This window comes from Watersipora subatra, chromosome 8 (genome assembly GCF_963576615.1).
Source record: "Watersipora subatra chromosome 8, tzWatSuba1.1, whole genome shotgun sequence".
NCBI classification, from domain to species: Eukaryota; Metazoa; Bryozoa; class Gymnolaemata; order Cheilostomatida; family Watersiporidae; genus Watersipora; species Watersipora subatra.
The window spans coordinates 58,508,314-58,525,874 of NC_088715.1; the positions used below are offsets into that span (position 1 = coordinate 58,508,314).

A 17,561-nucleotide genomic window follows, 5' to 3' on the forward strand; every position below is an offset into this window, starting at 1 on the left:
AAATGCAAACACTCAATCATGATGTTTAGTTGAGAAGCTCACATGACTTAGCGAACTATTTCTTATTACCTGCTGAGCTCCAGCACAAAAACCTGGATGTTGAAACTCAAGCCATCCTAATAACTTATCAAAATAATCCATTCTATCTCCTCCCATTTATAACCCTTGTTGTTGATTTACCTTTGTCTGTTACGCTATAGGTTCAGAGTATTGAATATTTCATCTGGCATTCAGGAAGCTGGGCAATTGAAATGGGATCTAAGTCTATGCCTGCTACTAGCATGGATCATAGTCTTTGCCTGCATAGCTAAGGGTGTAAAGACCTCAGGAAAGGTATAATATGGAAGCTATGTCGGTATATTGGTATATTATGGTGGTCTTTACGTAACAAAATTCGAGTGAAAGATACGAAAATATGAAGGTCTAATGTAAGAATACAATACCAAGTAATAGCATGTGGTGTGATTTAACTGGCAAAATGGGCAAACAGTTTTCTTGTTTCATGCAGAATGTGAATAATACGTGTTACAACTCTCATTTGCATTGATGAAAATTATTACAACCAATCATAGGCCAAGAATGCAGTGTAATACTTCTGTTTACTGACATTACAAGTTAAATTAAATTCAAATATTATTTTCTTTTTTATGTAATAATGAATAAATATATGGCATTTTATGAAAGAAATAATAAACAGTAGAACACAAAATATCTGAAACAGTGTCTGTTTTAAGTTATATTCTAATAAGAATGTAAATGCTAGATCTGTAGCTGGATCTGTATCGGTTTTTTTTATTTTGAAGAAGGGCATTTATTACTGTATCTATGGCATACAATATAGCACTGTGAAAAGCCTTGAAGTTTTGGCTAGTATATGATACATATTAGAGAGTATAAGTTTATGAACTTATAGGAGAAAGTGACTGGACAAAGTTGCAAAGTGCTTGAAATAAAATGTGACTAAACAGTTTCTATATAATAATACATACTCTATGTAGTATGTACTCTGTTTAGTATGCACTCTATGTAGAGTATATTCTATGCAGTACTCTATGCTGTACACACTCTATGTAATATTCAGTCTATGTATTTTGCACTCATGTAGCACGTAGCTAAAATGTTTGTTGACAGTACATGACTGTGGAGTTCACGCCCATTTGTTACTCGCTAGAGTAATTTCCCCAGTTGAATAAACAAATAATAGATGTAAACTAACTAGAGCTCACAATTTTTTCACTATGCCCATGATGCACAAATAATAGATGTAAATTAACTAGAGCTCACAATTTGTTCACTATGCCCATGATGCGCGTTTGGAGTTGGGCGCAAGTTGAGTTGCCATTCGAAGTGCTTCTATGGACATTCGCACAATGCAATGCATGTGCATTGCATTTTACACCAGCGCTTTGGTAACAAAACTAGGATGTGTTGCTAATTATTGACTCCCATAGGTTAATAAGTAGCGATGCAGTCCTGCCACTGGTTAGCAACATTTGGAACTGTTCAAAACAAAATAAAGACTATGGAAGCGTGAAAATGTTTAAAATGGAATAGCCTGAGCAATATCTTAATGCACATCATTCGCGAGTGCCGTTTCCATCATTCGCAAGCATGATGGATTTGATAAAGTTTTGTGAGTAGCAAAAGTTGCTTAGCTTGCAGATTTACGCCTTTACCATGATGCGAATAACTTGTGGATTGGCTTAAACTTTCATATCATGCGCTTCATGAAAACCTAGGGGTTGAGAGCTTTCTGTTGTCAGCGCTGACTGTATTCAACTGAGTGATGGAATAGGTTACATGATTTGTTTTAATTTGTTGAATAGCAGGAGTGAATATATTTCATATGAGTGCATTGCTACCAAGTTTGTCTGGAAAGGTCATCCTGTTTGACACGACAGAGTGGTTTTAAATAGCCTAAGTTCTGCTCTAATAGTTTGTTGTAGTTTCAAGGCCTTCTGTAATAGTTTGTAGATATATCTTAGCTAGTAAACAAGCAAGCAGTTCACTATTTCGCCAGCTAATAGTTTAACTAACCCAACTCTCTTACAGGTTATGTATGTGACAGCCACACTCCCTTATGTTTTCATGATCATCCTTCTTATTAGAAACTGTATGCTACCTGGCGCAGAGATTGGCATCAAGTTTTACTTGACTCCTAACGCCACCAAACTGGCAAGCATGCAGGTAATTTTTACAGATTACTGTTAGCCGTTTTTCTGTGTTCCTGGTTTAACCGATGGCTTGCTGATTGTGCCAAAATTAATTGAAACGATGTAGTAGTATTTAATCTGTGTAAAGTTCATTCTAACTAGCATGTGCTTTATGTGGTACATACCCTATGTAGAACATACTCTATATAATACATAATGTGTGTATTAATATGTAGTACATATGTGGTAGTAGTTCATTGGAACAAACATTCAGTTACTATCAGGTGCACAGGTTCATGCTAGAGCATTGATTGTTGCAGTATTTCTATTTACTAGTAGTTGTCTATTGATGGAGTTCTTTGACCCTGTTGAATCTTGCAATAATTGTCTCACTTGCATTAATATTCTGTCAAAACTGAGTCATTTTAAAAATAGCTTTGGCAAAACTTACTTAATCACGTAATTATTCTTAAAGATGTACTAACACAAAGTTTTGCTAGATTTCATCATGAAGTATCGGTATTTTTTTGACATTCACAATTGTTGGCGATGTTTGAGGTGATCTGACTGACAGGATGTTTCAAGATTAAAATTGGCACCACTTGATCACTGTTAAAATGCTCAAATCAAGCGAAAGTGTGATTATGAGGTCAATAGTTGTAAATAGATTGGCCGAATAAATATACCTAACGGTACAACTTGAACGTAATGGCTGATATCAACTATAGCAACAATAGCAATTAGTGATGTCATTTCCACATTTTTATGAGCGTTTTAACCGTGATCAAGTTTTGTCAATTTCAATTTTGAAGTATTCTGGCAGGCAGATCCCTCAAACATCAGAAACTGTTGCAATTGATAGAAACATAGCAATACTTTCTGATAAAGTCTACTAAACTATTGTGCAAACTCGTTCATCTTTAATCTGTTTACTACAATCAACTAGTAACTACTACATATGCTTGTTACACACAAGCTTCTTAATAGTAATGAGTAATGAAAGGGGTGCTTGAATATGATTGGTTGATCACTGCTGATTACAAGTAGGCTAAATACAGGTTTAATTTATTTAGGGTGTTGCTGAGCCGCTGTTTAGAACCATGCAAGGCCTTATTTTTTCTTTTGCTAATAAAGGGCATATTAACAAATAACAGTAGTGAAACTAGAGTTTACCCAACAATTGTCCACTAAGGCTGCTAACATGGCTCCTAGAGCAAATTGGTAGGGACAAATGCAACTGATCAGTTTCCTGTCAGCTTTCATCTCATTGTGCCTGTAATAGAGAAATTTCTAAAATTGTTCCCTCAGGAATTAAAGCTCCCATATGCTTGTATAGTTTAATGCTATCTTGGCTGTACGAGTGTATATCTTAATGCATGCTATATTATCTTTTATTGTACATCTCTCTGACAAATTATTACAAAGACAATCCCATTTAGCCACTCACTTCTTAACTACGTCTCACAAACAGAAACCACTGAACACACCAGCCATAAACATCTTGCACTTGCTATATCTTCAACATCTTTATATCACAAGAATTTCTTTTTAAATACTATTGAATTCCCACTTTATTTTTCTAGTTAATCTTCGTTTTTCTCCACATCGCCTAATATGCTTTTATCGGCATTGGCTCAAGAAGATCAACTTAAAAAGTCGTTATCCAGTGCCACACGATACCCTCTTGTAGTGTTTACAATGTTCATAATCAATTTTGTTTTAAATAGCAGCTCACAAGTTTTTTATGTTTTTGGCAACTTCTACATATTTTACATTTTTAGAGTTGCCTACTCATGCTCTGTTTAATTTTGTTCAATGATGCATTGCTCCTTCCTTTTGCTCTCTCTTTTATCCGAACATGTACAGAACTACATATATTTAAAAGTGTAAGCGTATCATACAAAAACACTTTCAAGAACATTTAATGGTTTATGTCCAATTGGACATTTAATGTCCAATATATATACAATCTTTTAAGGCAAGTTATACAAAGCAAAGCTCTTACCGTCATGCAGGCTACAGAAAATATTGTCCATCACTTTATACAAAATCTTATTTACCTACTCTGTTTATACTCATCCTGTTTTAAACTATCCACCAGACTTGGGTAGACGCTGGCACTCAGATATTCTTCTCCTACTCTATTGGTATTGGAGCTTCGACAGCCCTCGGCAGCTTCAACAAGTTCCACCACAACTCTTACAGAGACACCATAATCTTTGCTTGTGTCAACAGGTAACCTCTCTTTATAATATAGAGTTAGATAAGCACCAACTTGTTTTAGAAACAAAGAAAAAAATGTGTGAATTGTTTATGGCAGTCAGCATTTGTTTGTTTGCTGTCAGCTACATTTTAATTCTTATAGTTTATAACCTAGTTGAATGCTGCCACTATTCTAATAATTGGAATGATAAAAAAGAAAAGCTTCAACTTCCCCTTACTATGAGTATAGCTTTCCTTTATGATGAGTATGCATCGCTTTTAGAAAAAGCACTAGTATGGCTAGCATACTCCTACCAATGAAACTGCATCTTAAAGAAACAGCCAAAAGTTTTACTTAGCCTTTAATCTTGTGTAATTGTCTGATATTTGAGGTTGAGACGTTGGCATATCATAGCATAGGTTAATAAAATTTTATTGGTGTTGCAAACCATGCTCAGAATTTCGTTTGCTATTCAATGCATGCCGTCTATTGCTGATGATGCCACTAGCGTATTCTTATATTGTCAGTTATGACTGACGATTGACTCTCACCTGGGCATAAGATTATTTGCAGCACTAAAACAAGATTATCATCTAGGGACGTATCTTGAGTCTAAAAACAGCAGCGATCATGACAGCATGAACAAAGAGAAGATAAACTATGTAAATAAAAGAATAATCCGGCAAACAAAGAGCCACACCCAAAGATGAAAGCTCTTACTTGTTACTTAGGGTGTTAATGTTTGCTTATAGTAAATAGTATGTTTTTTATTAGTCGCTTAAGCTGTTTATGGTTTTGACATAAATTTAAAATAAATTGAAAACAATCAATAATCAACTACAAAATTTACTCAATTTAAGCGCCTTTAATTTAAAGCTGACTATCAAACTGTTTTTAAGGTTGAAAATCTGCAATTTCTCAAAAAACAACATATTTAATAAATATTAAACTAAATTTAAAAGAGTGTTTTTTGGAGGTTAAGGTCATCATGGAGGTAAACAGGATGAAACTATCAGTAAAACAACTTGAGTTTGTATTTGAAGATTAACAGTGTGTTGAGAAGTCTAACCACATTGCAAAACTTGAACATTTTATTTTGGCAGCGGCACAAGCTTTCTCGCAGGATTTGTTATATTTTCCATTCTTGGTCACATGTCCTACGAGCAAAGTGTAGATATATCAGAGGTGGCTGAGTCAGGTGAGACTTGATTATGAATTATGATTATGATTCTGCTTTTTGAAATCTGGCGGTCTGTGGAGAATAGCGACCCCATTCTGAAAAATAGTCATTGAATCTTTAGCTTTTTACAATACAATTTTGATTAACAGCTTCAACCATGAATAAAAGTCATGACATTTCACTGTCATATGCATTTAACCATGTTCACTAAAGAGTAGTGCTTAGACTGTATTAAGATTTGTCTGCTCATAAGCAAACAACTTCCTTTGAGATTGACAAGATTTAGAACTGTGTTTAAATTGCTTAGAAATGCTATAAAAGCAAAAAATAGCTTTGGAATAATGTTCTGTTTGTATGTGTTAATGATAGATATTTTGACTTTAATCTCATCAATACATCTATGTAAAAAGGGAGAACTGTATGTTTATTATTTTTTATTATAATTTGAAAAATTAAATATTACATTATATCTTTTTAGTTAGTCTGAACCATAAATAAAATTAAAGCTTGTTTTATGAGCATTATAGAAAAACCTTGCTAACAGCGTGGCAAAATTTTTCTAAATTTTATTTCAATGTCTTTGATCTGTTAAACTACCAGCCTTTGCAAGTACTAGCAAATATATAAGTACAGCACTGTGTTCACCTTTATATGTGTTGACTTTGTCAAAACATTTCATTAGCACAAGTTGAAATACCGCATGCAATGCCAAGGCGATTGACACACATTAGCAGGTGAGCTAGTCTGAGTCATGAGCAGTAGTTATTTTTAGCAACGAGGAAAATCTTGGCTAGATTAAATTATGTGATCTTATACTGTCAAGAAACCTTTGCTCTGAAGATTGACTCTATATACAGAGTTGTACTCTATCAACTCCTTATGCGTTATTATTGGAGCCAGAATTGTAAAATTTCAGGTCCCGGTTTGGCATTCATTGCCTATCCAAAGGCACTTGCAACCATGCCAATAGCTCCCATGTGGTCCATCTTCTTCTTTGTCATGCTCATCTTACTCGGCCTTGACAGTCAGGTATGAGAACATTCTAGAACTTTCATTTGTTTGACCAGACACGCAGTTGTATGTGTACTAAATGGCTCATAAGCTGATACAAAATGACAGCTTCATGTAGGTTTTTTAACAAAACAATTCTTTGCATAAACCCAACAAGGAATATACTTAGAAATTGTTCCATTTTAACTTTTATGTCATTTTTGTGGTTTTATATTTCAGTTTGTTGCTCAGGAAGGCTTAGTGGCAGCCATTGTCGACCTATTTCCAGTAACATTACGGAAAGGCTATCGGCGAGTTTTATTTACAGGACTAATGTGTGTTATTTGCTTCTTTATAGGACTGTCAATGGTGACTCAGGTAAATATAGTATTCTAACAAGTTGAGTCAGGTGCTTGAAGCTTTCTCATTGACTCATTTTCAAACTTCAATCATGGTTTTACTGAGTTTGTCTGCAGAACTTGTGTAGCATGTAGAGTGAGTTAATACAGTTTTGATGATCAGACAGTTGAATAAGTGTATATCTATACCATATAGTTGTACGAAACAAAGTTTGCCAGCAAAACTTGCCACCTTCAAAAGCACCATAGTCAATCAAAATATAAAAAAGCTTTTGCATCAACTTAACAGCATATATTGATTGTCTTACAACCTTTATCCAGTAAATACAGCAATTTATAACAATATATATACTAATATATACTATTATATATTATAGTTTTACATAATAATATACTAGAAATTCCCCTGTCATATAGCCCGCGACCAGAGTGATGATGGAAAAAGAAAGGGTACTGCCGGTTGAGAAATGCAATATTAGCAGTCAAATGGCACTGCAGTGCAATAGGAGAACTGCAATAGTAGCTGCGATGGTAGCTGTAATGTACTAGGTGTTATTATGTACAACAAACAGCAATAATGAAAAAGAAAATATTATATGTTTACATCTCTCCCCTGCAATAGGAGAAACACAATATTAGAAGTAAAATAGCAAGCTGCTGTGTAATATACACAGGCTGGGGCTGTATATCATTGGTCATAGCAACCAATATCAAGAAGCTGTGATATTTATCTAGATTTCTGTATTTATATCTAAAAAATTATGCTGAATTTAAAAATCTAACAGATTTTAGCTGGTTGTCATAGAAATAGATGTATATCTATAAGAAAATGTAGGCCTGTTACTTAATTTTGCAGATATTAAAAACGGCTTGGCAGTACCGCGATATTGGGTACCGCGATATTGGGCACAGCCGTAGTATCATCAACAAAATCTTTAGAAAAACAATAACAGTAACATATTGTATTGTCACTACATACTTCGATCTTGTAAATTCGAATGATTATTCTTATAACTAAATATTATAATAATCTCATAAAATCGAATAATTATTCTTACAATTAAATATTGTAATAATCTTATAAGAATCGTTAGAAAAATATCAACATCATTTCCTTTACTTTCACTGCTTTGGACGTCAGTTGGAATACTAAAGTACTCATTATAAGTGTCCAAAATGTCAGAGTCCGGTAGAATCGGCAAAAAAGAAACGATTACTTTTCAGTACTTCTACGGTAATTACAGAAACCTTCGGCAATTGGACAATGCCATAGACTGGTGAAACGTGCCCGTTTTTTTCGTGAAATGGGCATGACTTGATGGTTCTACTCTCTGTCACACGGCCTTATTGGCGTTTCGTTTGCCGGTCCTAATTTTGATAAAAGACGCTAGTCAAGTTGTGATGGCGGTTTTAGGCCAAATTAATCTGTCTAGTTATGTATAATCCGATCGCATGGGTAAGTTTTAGGACATTGCAGTAACTTTTCAAAGACTTGGTAACATATTTAAATAAGCTTATATGTGTTTTGTATCATTATTATACTTAAACAACTCTGCACAAAAATGGTTAAATTTTTTATTTGGATTTCGGTACAAGGGTTTGGTTACGGCCGTTAACGGATAATTTTTCAGAAGTTGTGCGCGCGTATGCATTTATCATAAAGCTCCCAAACATTTGCTTCGCTTGTGTTTGGTCGTGGGGCTACATTAATTACTGTAATATACATATTAATTTTAATCATAATATGTGTTAAATATTATATATATTAATAACTAATACTAACATAAATAGTATATTGTAATGTATAAGTTTAATAATGTAGTTACCATGCAATTAAATCATGTGTTAATACATTATTATGTATTAAAATATCTAATAAATAGTATGTACTAATTATACAACACAATATATATTACGTTATTAAATATAAGGCTGTTAATTAGCCATTTACTAATGTAATAACATAATAGTGTACTATTTTATATACCAATGTATAAGATATATTTCATTTACCAAACAGCTCATGCAATGCTACCAAGAAGGTTAGTCTGTACATCATAGTACGTAAGGGTAAGTTTTTTAAGACAGGTATCATTTGAGTTTGATTGATTTCTTTATATTTTAAAATGCGTTTTTATTTCAGGGAGGAATGTATGTGTTCCAGATATTTGACTTTTACTCAGGAAGTAGAATAATTCTTTTGGTGGCTCTATTTGAGTGCATCGCTGTTGCTTATGTCTTTGGTAAGTCATGATATATCTATTGTTTCAATCTGTATAAGTGCTTATGTCTTTGGTAAGTCATGACATATCCATTGTTTCAATCTGTAAAAGCGCTTGTCTTTGGTAAGTCATGATATATCTATTGTTTCAATCTGTATAAGTTTTCACGTCTAACATTTCTAGCAGCCATGATGGCTGCTCATTGAGTGAACCTCCAACTAGTGATGTCAATATGAGTACTACTAGCAGTATATTAATATTATATGTTGTATTTACACCTAACCTTGTAGTTACTAGACAATCATAGCCCAAAATCTGTTTTGCCGCTTTCAACATGTTATTTTATACTGCTAACAATTGCAGATATACCGTATGTTGCTATTTTGATGGTATTGAAAGAAGAGATTTTATTTGTATATTTATTTTTATCGCTAGAAATACTAGTTTAATAAATAGTACAATAGAAAGAGCACTTAAGACACTAAGAGTAGTGTGAAGTATACTATAATATAAAATATAAAGAGTACTTGACTGTTAGTCAATCAGATATATATATATATATATACATATATATATATATATATATATATATATATATATATATATATATATATATATATATATATATATATATATATATATATATATATATATATATATACATATATATATATATACATACATATATACATATATACATATATACATGTATATATTATCTTTAGAAGTGCTAGATTCATAAAGAATAATTGATGAAAAGCCCCAGCTGTCTGTGTGTCTGTGTTATTGGTTGCTATTTGTTATTTATATGTGTGCGTGCGTGCATATATGTATATGATTGTGCGTACGTATGTATGTACATATGTATGCATGTAACATTGGCTGTACCATTTGTGACGAACAGTTTTCTCAAGAGCAGTGTAGAATTTACTGTTTTTAATGAATAAATAAAGCTTTTATTAATAAATAAAACCTTTAACTCCATTTAACATACTTCAAAACTGCGACAGAAATCTGGACAGTGTTTAAATAAATCTCAGCTTTTCCACGTATCATGTTTTAATTGTTGGTACGTTTATTGCTGTAGAAACCTCAACTTTGAACATAAATCTAGGAACTTAGGCTATACCAAAGCTGAGATATGCTTGATTTACAGGAGTAGACAGATACCTCGACTCTGTAGCCATTATGTATGGGTTTAGAATAAACATAGTATGGAAATGGCTGTACCTCATTGTGGCCCCTCTTGTTGTCACCATTGTATTTATACTGAACTGCATCAGCTACAGGTGAGGCTTCTTTATATGTGTTTTTCTTTGAACATGGTGCTACTTACTGACACTGATTGTGTTTAGTGCACGGCTACAACCAGCCAATCAAATCAACTATTGTTCATTACTGCCATCAAACTAGCTCACCTGCTAACTCACGTCAATTGTTTTAGCATTCCGTGCAATAGATCAAAAGGTATTGATGGAATGAATATGGTTTAACTATCTTCTATACATATCTTTCTCAAAGTTGGTTATATGTGTATTGGTTGTTTTGATTGTCTAGCCATAACTGCCATACTTTTCGGACTATTAGCCGCTACTTTTTTCTGATGATTTGAGCCATGCGATTTATAAAAGGGTACGACTATTCTGTAGCTTTTTCTTTCACCGCTAGGGCGCATTAACCAGAATCTCCGGTTAGTGCGCCTTTAGTGGTGAAATAAAATACAAAACAATGCCTAACAATACTGTTTCGTTAGGCACTAGGTTAAAAAGCGTCGGTTAATACGAAACAGTGCCGTTAGACACTGTTCCGTTTTAAACAGCAAATTTGCTACCGCGTTAAAAAGCACCGCTCTGAGTTCTGCGACCTATACAAAGGTGTGGCCTATGTACTGTTTTGCTATCGGTTTTTTGGAAAATAAAGCAGATGCGGCTTATATAGGGGTGCGGTTTACAGTCCAAAAAGTACGGTATTAATATCTTGGATATAAAGATATCCGTGGCAAAAAAGATTTGATCTCAGACCCTCCTGTTCACCAGTCAAACGCCTTACCAATTCGGAAACAGAAATTGATATGCTCACTAGGCCATACCAACATATACTAGGTATATGTTGGCTTATAGGAACAAATACAATGACGCAAAGTCATGGCATGCCATCATTAAAAGTCGTAGTTCTTATTAGTGAGCCTACTGAAATTTTCTATTGGCATTGTGCCAGGCTAATTGCAAGTGGCAGGCAACTCTGATTACCTCTCATTATTTATAAGCTGATTTTTCATACCCAGGCAATGCCGAGTAGCACAGCTAGTCATATATAAAGGTGAACACAGCACTTATATATTTGCTAGTGCCTGCAAAGACTTGCAGTTCAGAAGATATCATGCCAGCAAATAGCATTTCCAAAAATGTTGCCGCGCTGTTAGCGAGGTTTTTTTAATGAAAGACACTACAGCGAAATGAACAAATTATGTTTATTTTTGCTGTTCTAGTTAGGGTGAGTATGAAAATCTGCTGTTTTTAAAGTTTGTCTTTCAGTAGACCCGTTTAGGCTTAATGCTAAGGGACTTTCTAAAATAAATATGAAAGAAATGTAAAAGTTTTTACAGGTAAAGAGGTCCAATTATACAAATCAAATAAATAAAAATTTATTTAATGGTATATAGCTTTTCACTCAGTTATTTTGCACAAAGTATATAGAGGTATATGTATGTACGTATGTATATATGCACATATTTCTATATAATATTCCAGTAATATAGTATATAAATATCTAGTACACTATATATACTATATATATACTATATATGTACTATGTAATATATACATATACTATATTAAAGCTGTTTGGTATTTGAATGTGAAATTTTTAAACTTGTTGGCCTAGAAATGCTAGTTAATTTAAATAAAAATATACTAATAGATGGTGAAAAAATAATTTTTAAGAATAGCTATTTTAAACAAAAATATTTAAGTTTGTCTTCCAAAGCAGGCATTTATTGAGAAAACACCTCGTAACTTAAAAACAATTCATTAACTAAACCTTAGTGTAGCGGAACCTTTCAGTTTTTCCCCAAAATCTAGACCCAACCTTGAAGTTAGTAGCAGGGAAAATTTCAGGGTAAAGAGGACAGCTCTATACTGTATCAAATCATTCTGTAGATTATCACACAACCTTATCGTGACCTTAAATGACATTTTGTGATCTATGTTCCTTAAGTAAGGAGGGAGCAACTCCATATTGTACCCAATCATTCAGTATATGATCACATGTATCTATTGACATCCAATTTAACAATTTCTCCTTTATCTTTGCGTCATACATTTTAGCACGCTAACTTACAAATTCTCAGCTCACAGAATATATGAATATCCACCTTGGGCTATCTCGGTGGGATGGCTGATGGCCTGCAGCAGCATAATAATGGTTCCCATATTTGCTATATGGGCTGTCGTAAGGAAACTCCTTTTTGATCAATCACTGGTGAGTACTAGTTGTCTCTCTCCGATCACTCCAGTTAGAGTAGAATGTATGCTTGCATATCAGTGTGTCATTAGATGACTCCTTAGACCTATCAGGGATCTGCGCAGGTCGAAATGTCGACATTGGAGGTCATCATTCATCTCTGTGTCTGATAAGCTAGTATTGCTCATTGGGCTCTCAGGGTGTTACTGTAGTTGTAGCGTATAGTTAGTCTAGCATCTAATCTCATTAGCTTTTAGACTGCCAGATAACAAGACCTTTGTTATTTGATCAAAAGTTGGTCAGCCATCAGGGGCTAGTCAGCAGTGGTAACTGATGGTTATTAAGCTCGTATATAACAAATCAACCCAAATAATCACCAGTTATCGACACGGAACTAATTCATAATTAGTTAAAAAGAAGTCAGTTTTCCAATTCATGTATTAATTAAAATTACTATTTGATAACACTAAAGGCCTATATATTGTTTCATTTCATTGGCAAAAGCCAATGAAATGAAAAGTGTATATATAAATCTGTATACCAAACACTGGCACATGATGAGACATTAAATTAGGAGCTGCTCAATATTAAAGAACGCTAGTAAAACATCAATTTTTAAGATCTGTTGCGACACACCCACCGAAACTTTTTTATTGATTTATTGATTGATTTTGGTGGTAAAAATGTAAAATAGTTATCCCATGACCAAACATAAGCGAAGCGATTGTTTGGGAGAATTATGATAAATTCATACGTGCGCACAACTCACGAAAATTATTCATCAACAGCCGTCGCAAACCCTTGTACCAAAATCTCTTCAACAAATTTAATCATTTTTCAATGAAGTCGTTTAAGTATAATAACGATACAAAACACATATAAACCTATTTAAATATGTTACCAAGTCTTTATTATTTGTAGAAATTTCCTAAACCTTACCCATCTGATCGGATTATACATAAATAGGCAGATTAATTCGGCCTAAAATCGTTATTAAAACTTTACAAGCCTTATCTTTATCAAAATTAAAATCGGTAAATGAAATGCCAAGCGACAGAGAATAGAACCACTAAGTCGTGCGCACTTCACACAAAAAATGTGCACATTTCACCAGTCTATAGCATTGTCCAATTGCTGAAGGTTTTTGTAATTAACGTTGAAGTACTGAAAAGTAATCGTTTCATTTTTGCCGATTTCAAAGTAACTGACATTTTGGACACTGATGAATACTTTGGTAGTCTAACTGATGTCCAAAGCAGTGAAAGTAAAGGAAATGATGATGATATTTTTTCTAACGATTCTTATGAGATTATTACAATATTTAATTATAAGAATAATCATCCGATTTTATAAGATTTAATTATAAGAATAAGCATTTAAATTTACAAGATCGAAGTATATAGTGACCGATGTTGGACAACATGTTATTGTTATTATTTCTTCTAAATAGTTTTGTTAAATAGATTTTCTAAAAATCTATATAAATATCACAACTTCTTGATACTGTTAGCTATGACGTTTTGAAATGTAAACAAAATTGTGCATTGGTTTTATATTATTACTGTATTACTATATTAATAATAATGGTTATTCTAATAATATCAGTGCATTTTACTTCTAATATTGCATTTCTCCTATTGCGGGGGAGAGATATAAACATATAATCTTTTCCTTTCATTATTGCTGTTTGTTGTACATAATAACACCCAGTACATTACAGCTACCATTGCAGTTATCCTATTGCACTGCAGTGCCATTTGACTGCTAATATTGCATTTCTCAACCATCAGCACCCTTTTTTTCCAATATCACTTTGGTCGTGAGCTGTATGACGGGAATTTCTAGTTATAAAAATGGTCATGGACTGCCCAATAAAAGTATATAAATACTAGGCAAACTGTCAGCACATGCATAAACTACAAGTTGCATCAAGTTTCAGTTCACAATTTTTATATAAATATGTTTATACGCTTTACTAATTATTAAGTAGGCAACAACTCCATCAGTGATCACGTTGCGAGTGACTCGTTACTAAACCACACCTATTCAGCTCTTCAGTATACTAATGAACTCAGCTCTGTTAGACTCTTTCACACTTGCGGAGCATTTAAATAGTCCACAAAACTTGTTGCTGCTCATATATAATCAAATATGCTTAAATATTAGAGATCAATATATAAATAGACCTGTAATATTTTTAGATTTTACCCTGTTCTTGCTTATCAAATCATCGGTTGTGATGTGAAAGCTTTTACGTAGAATAATGAGATTTGGGTTATATATAAAAAGTTATCAGTTTTACTGCTACTGGATGTAAACTGTAATATAATCAGAATACCCTAAAACCTCTAATTGAACGCCACCTCTATTTGAACATCACCTCCAATTGACTGCAACTATAGAGGAAAACTTAAAAAATTGAGCACCATGGCGTTCAATTAGAGGTTTTACGGTATATTATAAGCTATTTTTACCCATTTTTTATTTACAGCTCTGTAGCTGCTATAGACAATGTAACAATTGCTTTCTTTGATGTAATTTATGCTTTCAGCTATTGGTTATTTATATTGATTCATCTACTAAATTGCTTACTTATATATTTGTTTGTTCATTGATAGATAGATTGATTGATTGATTGATTGATTCACTCGTTCATTCATTTTTTCAATCAGTTGATTTATTTATTCATTTATTTATTCAATAATTCTATGGTACATCCATGTTTTTATATTTTTTTCTGTTATTCATTTTATGAGTATTAACTAACGATTTTTAGGTGAGGTCTGAATTTTTTGTTATCAAAATCTGACAAATATTTTATTTTTATAAATCAGCTCATAATTTATAGTTTTGAATCTATAACTTTTTCATACCAACATTTCAATGTCTATGCACTAGCTGCCTGTTTTAATGCAATGTTTTTTTTATAGACATGGATGAGCCTTATTAGACCAAAGTTACTACCTCACCAAATGAGACTCCAGGATAATCCTAGAGACATAAACCCAGATGCAACTCCAGAGAATACCTTCTTACCAACAGATGTGCTCAAGTTTTATAGGGAAGGCACACTCACTCCTCGTACCTCAACAGGTGTGGGTCTCTTAAGCTACGATTGCAATATAAAGTGAGACTATTATAGCAATATTTTTAAAGTGATTCCACACACCTGTTAGCTCCTGTCACTCAAAGGTACTCGCTCATGTTTCCTGAACTAGGATCAACAAAGATGTGATTTAGGATTTCAGCAGATGGTAGCTGTCAAGCGCAAGCTGATGATCAGTAACAAGCAGCATAAAAAATTATCACTCCTTTTCCGTCAATGACCCAGTTTATAGTAAATGCTCAACTGTTGTTGAGAGAAATGCTCAAGTAGACACCAACCGGAGGACTCCTGCCTGGGCATAATTAGATATTCTTACATAATTTAGCATGTATCAGGCAAACAATGCCAATGACATAAAGCTGTTCCTCAATATAAAAGTTGATTAAGGAGCCATGTAAATAAATCCAAGCTTGTTTTTTATTACAAATGCGTTACATATTTTGCTGTTTTTTGCCGCTAATATAAATTTGCTCTTTCGAGCTGGATTATGAACAACAACTGGTTAAGTGGGTGTCTGCAAGACTCCTTAACAAACTTAAGAGCAATGGTATGCACAATTTGTCTTTCCTCATATGAAGCAATCATTTATTGGTACTCCCATTCTATTGCATTTTGGGAGATCAAAGTATTCCAGGAGCATTTGAGAAAAAGTTCTTTTCACATAAAAATTAAAAATAAACATAATAACTTTAGATATTTCCTAATGCTTTTTTGACATAAAATGACTTAATCAGAAGTTACACAATTTGAATTTTTAGAGTGTTACAAAACTTTTTTTACGTTGCTGCGCTAGTCTGTAATCTGTAAGGGTGTATAATGCAAGCAATGCTTTATACTTTTCTAGGAAATCTAAATTAAGAGTTGTCTCATCTAATGTCTAAGAACATTGGCATGGCCAAAAGCAGACAACTCTCTTTGATTGATTAGCCGCAGTCGTTCAATGTATCAAAAGTTTACATTAATCAATATTGCGTAAATCCTTTGATGCATATCTTTGATGAACAGGTCTTGGAACACTTTTCAAGATTCTTTCACTGCGCTAAAGGAATGATTAAATATTTTTCAAGTTTTAACAACAGATGTAGAAACTGCTATTTATGATGAGCTATACCAACTGAAGTTGTTAGCCTGTAAACCTGTACACATGAATAAAATTCTAGATTGCTACATGCAGATAAGTTTATAGTGGCTAACAGATCAGATAAAAACTTTGGGCTATGCAAATATCATAACTATCATAAATATTGAATATAAATACAAAGATATTGTAAATATGTTATAATATAAATATATAAATATAAATATATATATACAAATAATTATCAATATGTAAATAATGCTCTAACTCTATTTCTCTAACCTGGAGACTTAAGTACTATTGGTTACAAAGTCTCAACTATAACTATACAATATCTATTGTATTTTAGGCATAGGAAAAGGAGCCCAGCTTTATGGTGAAGACGACTCTAAACAGTTCTAAGGACACCTAAAATCAGCAAGCATTTCATTTTCAGTTCAGTTCTTTTAGAATACAAGTTAGGTATAGGACTTCATAGTGCATTTTATTTATAGATACTAATATTTTTATAAAGCAATTTGACAACTGCAAACAGGTGGGGTTTGTCTTTGACCAAAATTATATCAGCCACTATTCCTATACAGTTCCTTTTCAAAACTAATAACTATAATGAAACATATCTGACACTCGAGAAACCCAAGCTTTGTGTGTTTACAATTGTTTCAAATAGTGTCAGGTTTTCCCTTATATGATGCAATATATGTTGTCATTCCTCTCTCAGGAGAAAACTGGTTTTATCAAGATTTGGAAAAGCTCTGTCAAACTTGCCATTACATGTCTAGAGATTTTCACCTTTTTAATTTGGCAA

The 17,561-nt window shown here is 33.1% G+C and overlaps 1 protein-coding gene across 1 annotated transcript in view; it reads left to right on the forward strand.

The window, feature by feature from the left end:
* LOC137401560 (sodium- and chloride-dependent taurine transporter-like) overlaps positions 1-17,468 on the forward strand; it is a 33,707-nt gene extending 16,239 nt beyond the window's left edge. The window contains exons 6-16 of the mRNA XM_068087981.1: positions 201-333; positions 2,053-2,187; positions 4,255-4,388; positions 5,460-5,554; positions 6,453-6,565; positions 6,767-6,904; positions 9,029-9,128; positions 10,264-10,396; positions 12,434-12,587; positions 15,500-15,662; positions 17,103-17,468. Coding sequence (XP_067944082.1) covers positions 201-333; positions 2,053-2,187; positions 4,255-4,388; positions 5,460-5,554; positions 6,453-6,565; positions 6,767-6,904; positions 9,029-9,128; positions 10,264-10,396; positions 12,434-12,587; positions 15,500-15,662; positions 17,103-17,155 — 1,351 coding nt within the window. The 3' untranslated portion in view covers positions 17,156-17,468. The remainder of the gene's footprint in view (positions 1-200; positions 334-2,052; positions 2,188-4,254; positions 4,389-5,459; positions 5,555-6,452; positions 6,566-6,766; positions 6,905-9,028; positions 9,129-10,263; positions 10,397-12,433; positions 12,588-15,499; positions 15,663-17,102) is intronic.
* The last annotated feature ends 93 nt before the right edge of the window (positions 17,469-17,561 follow it).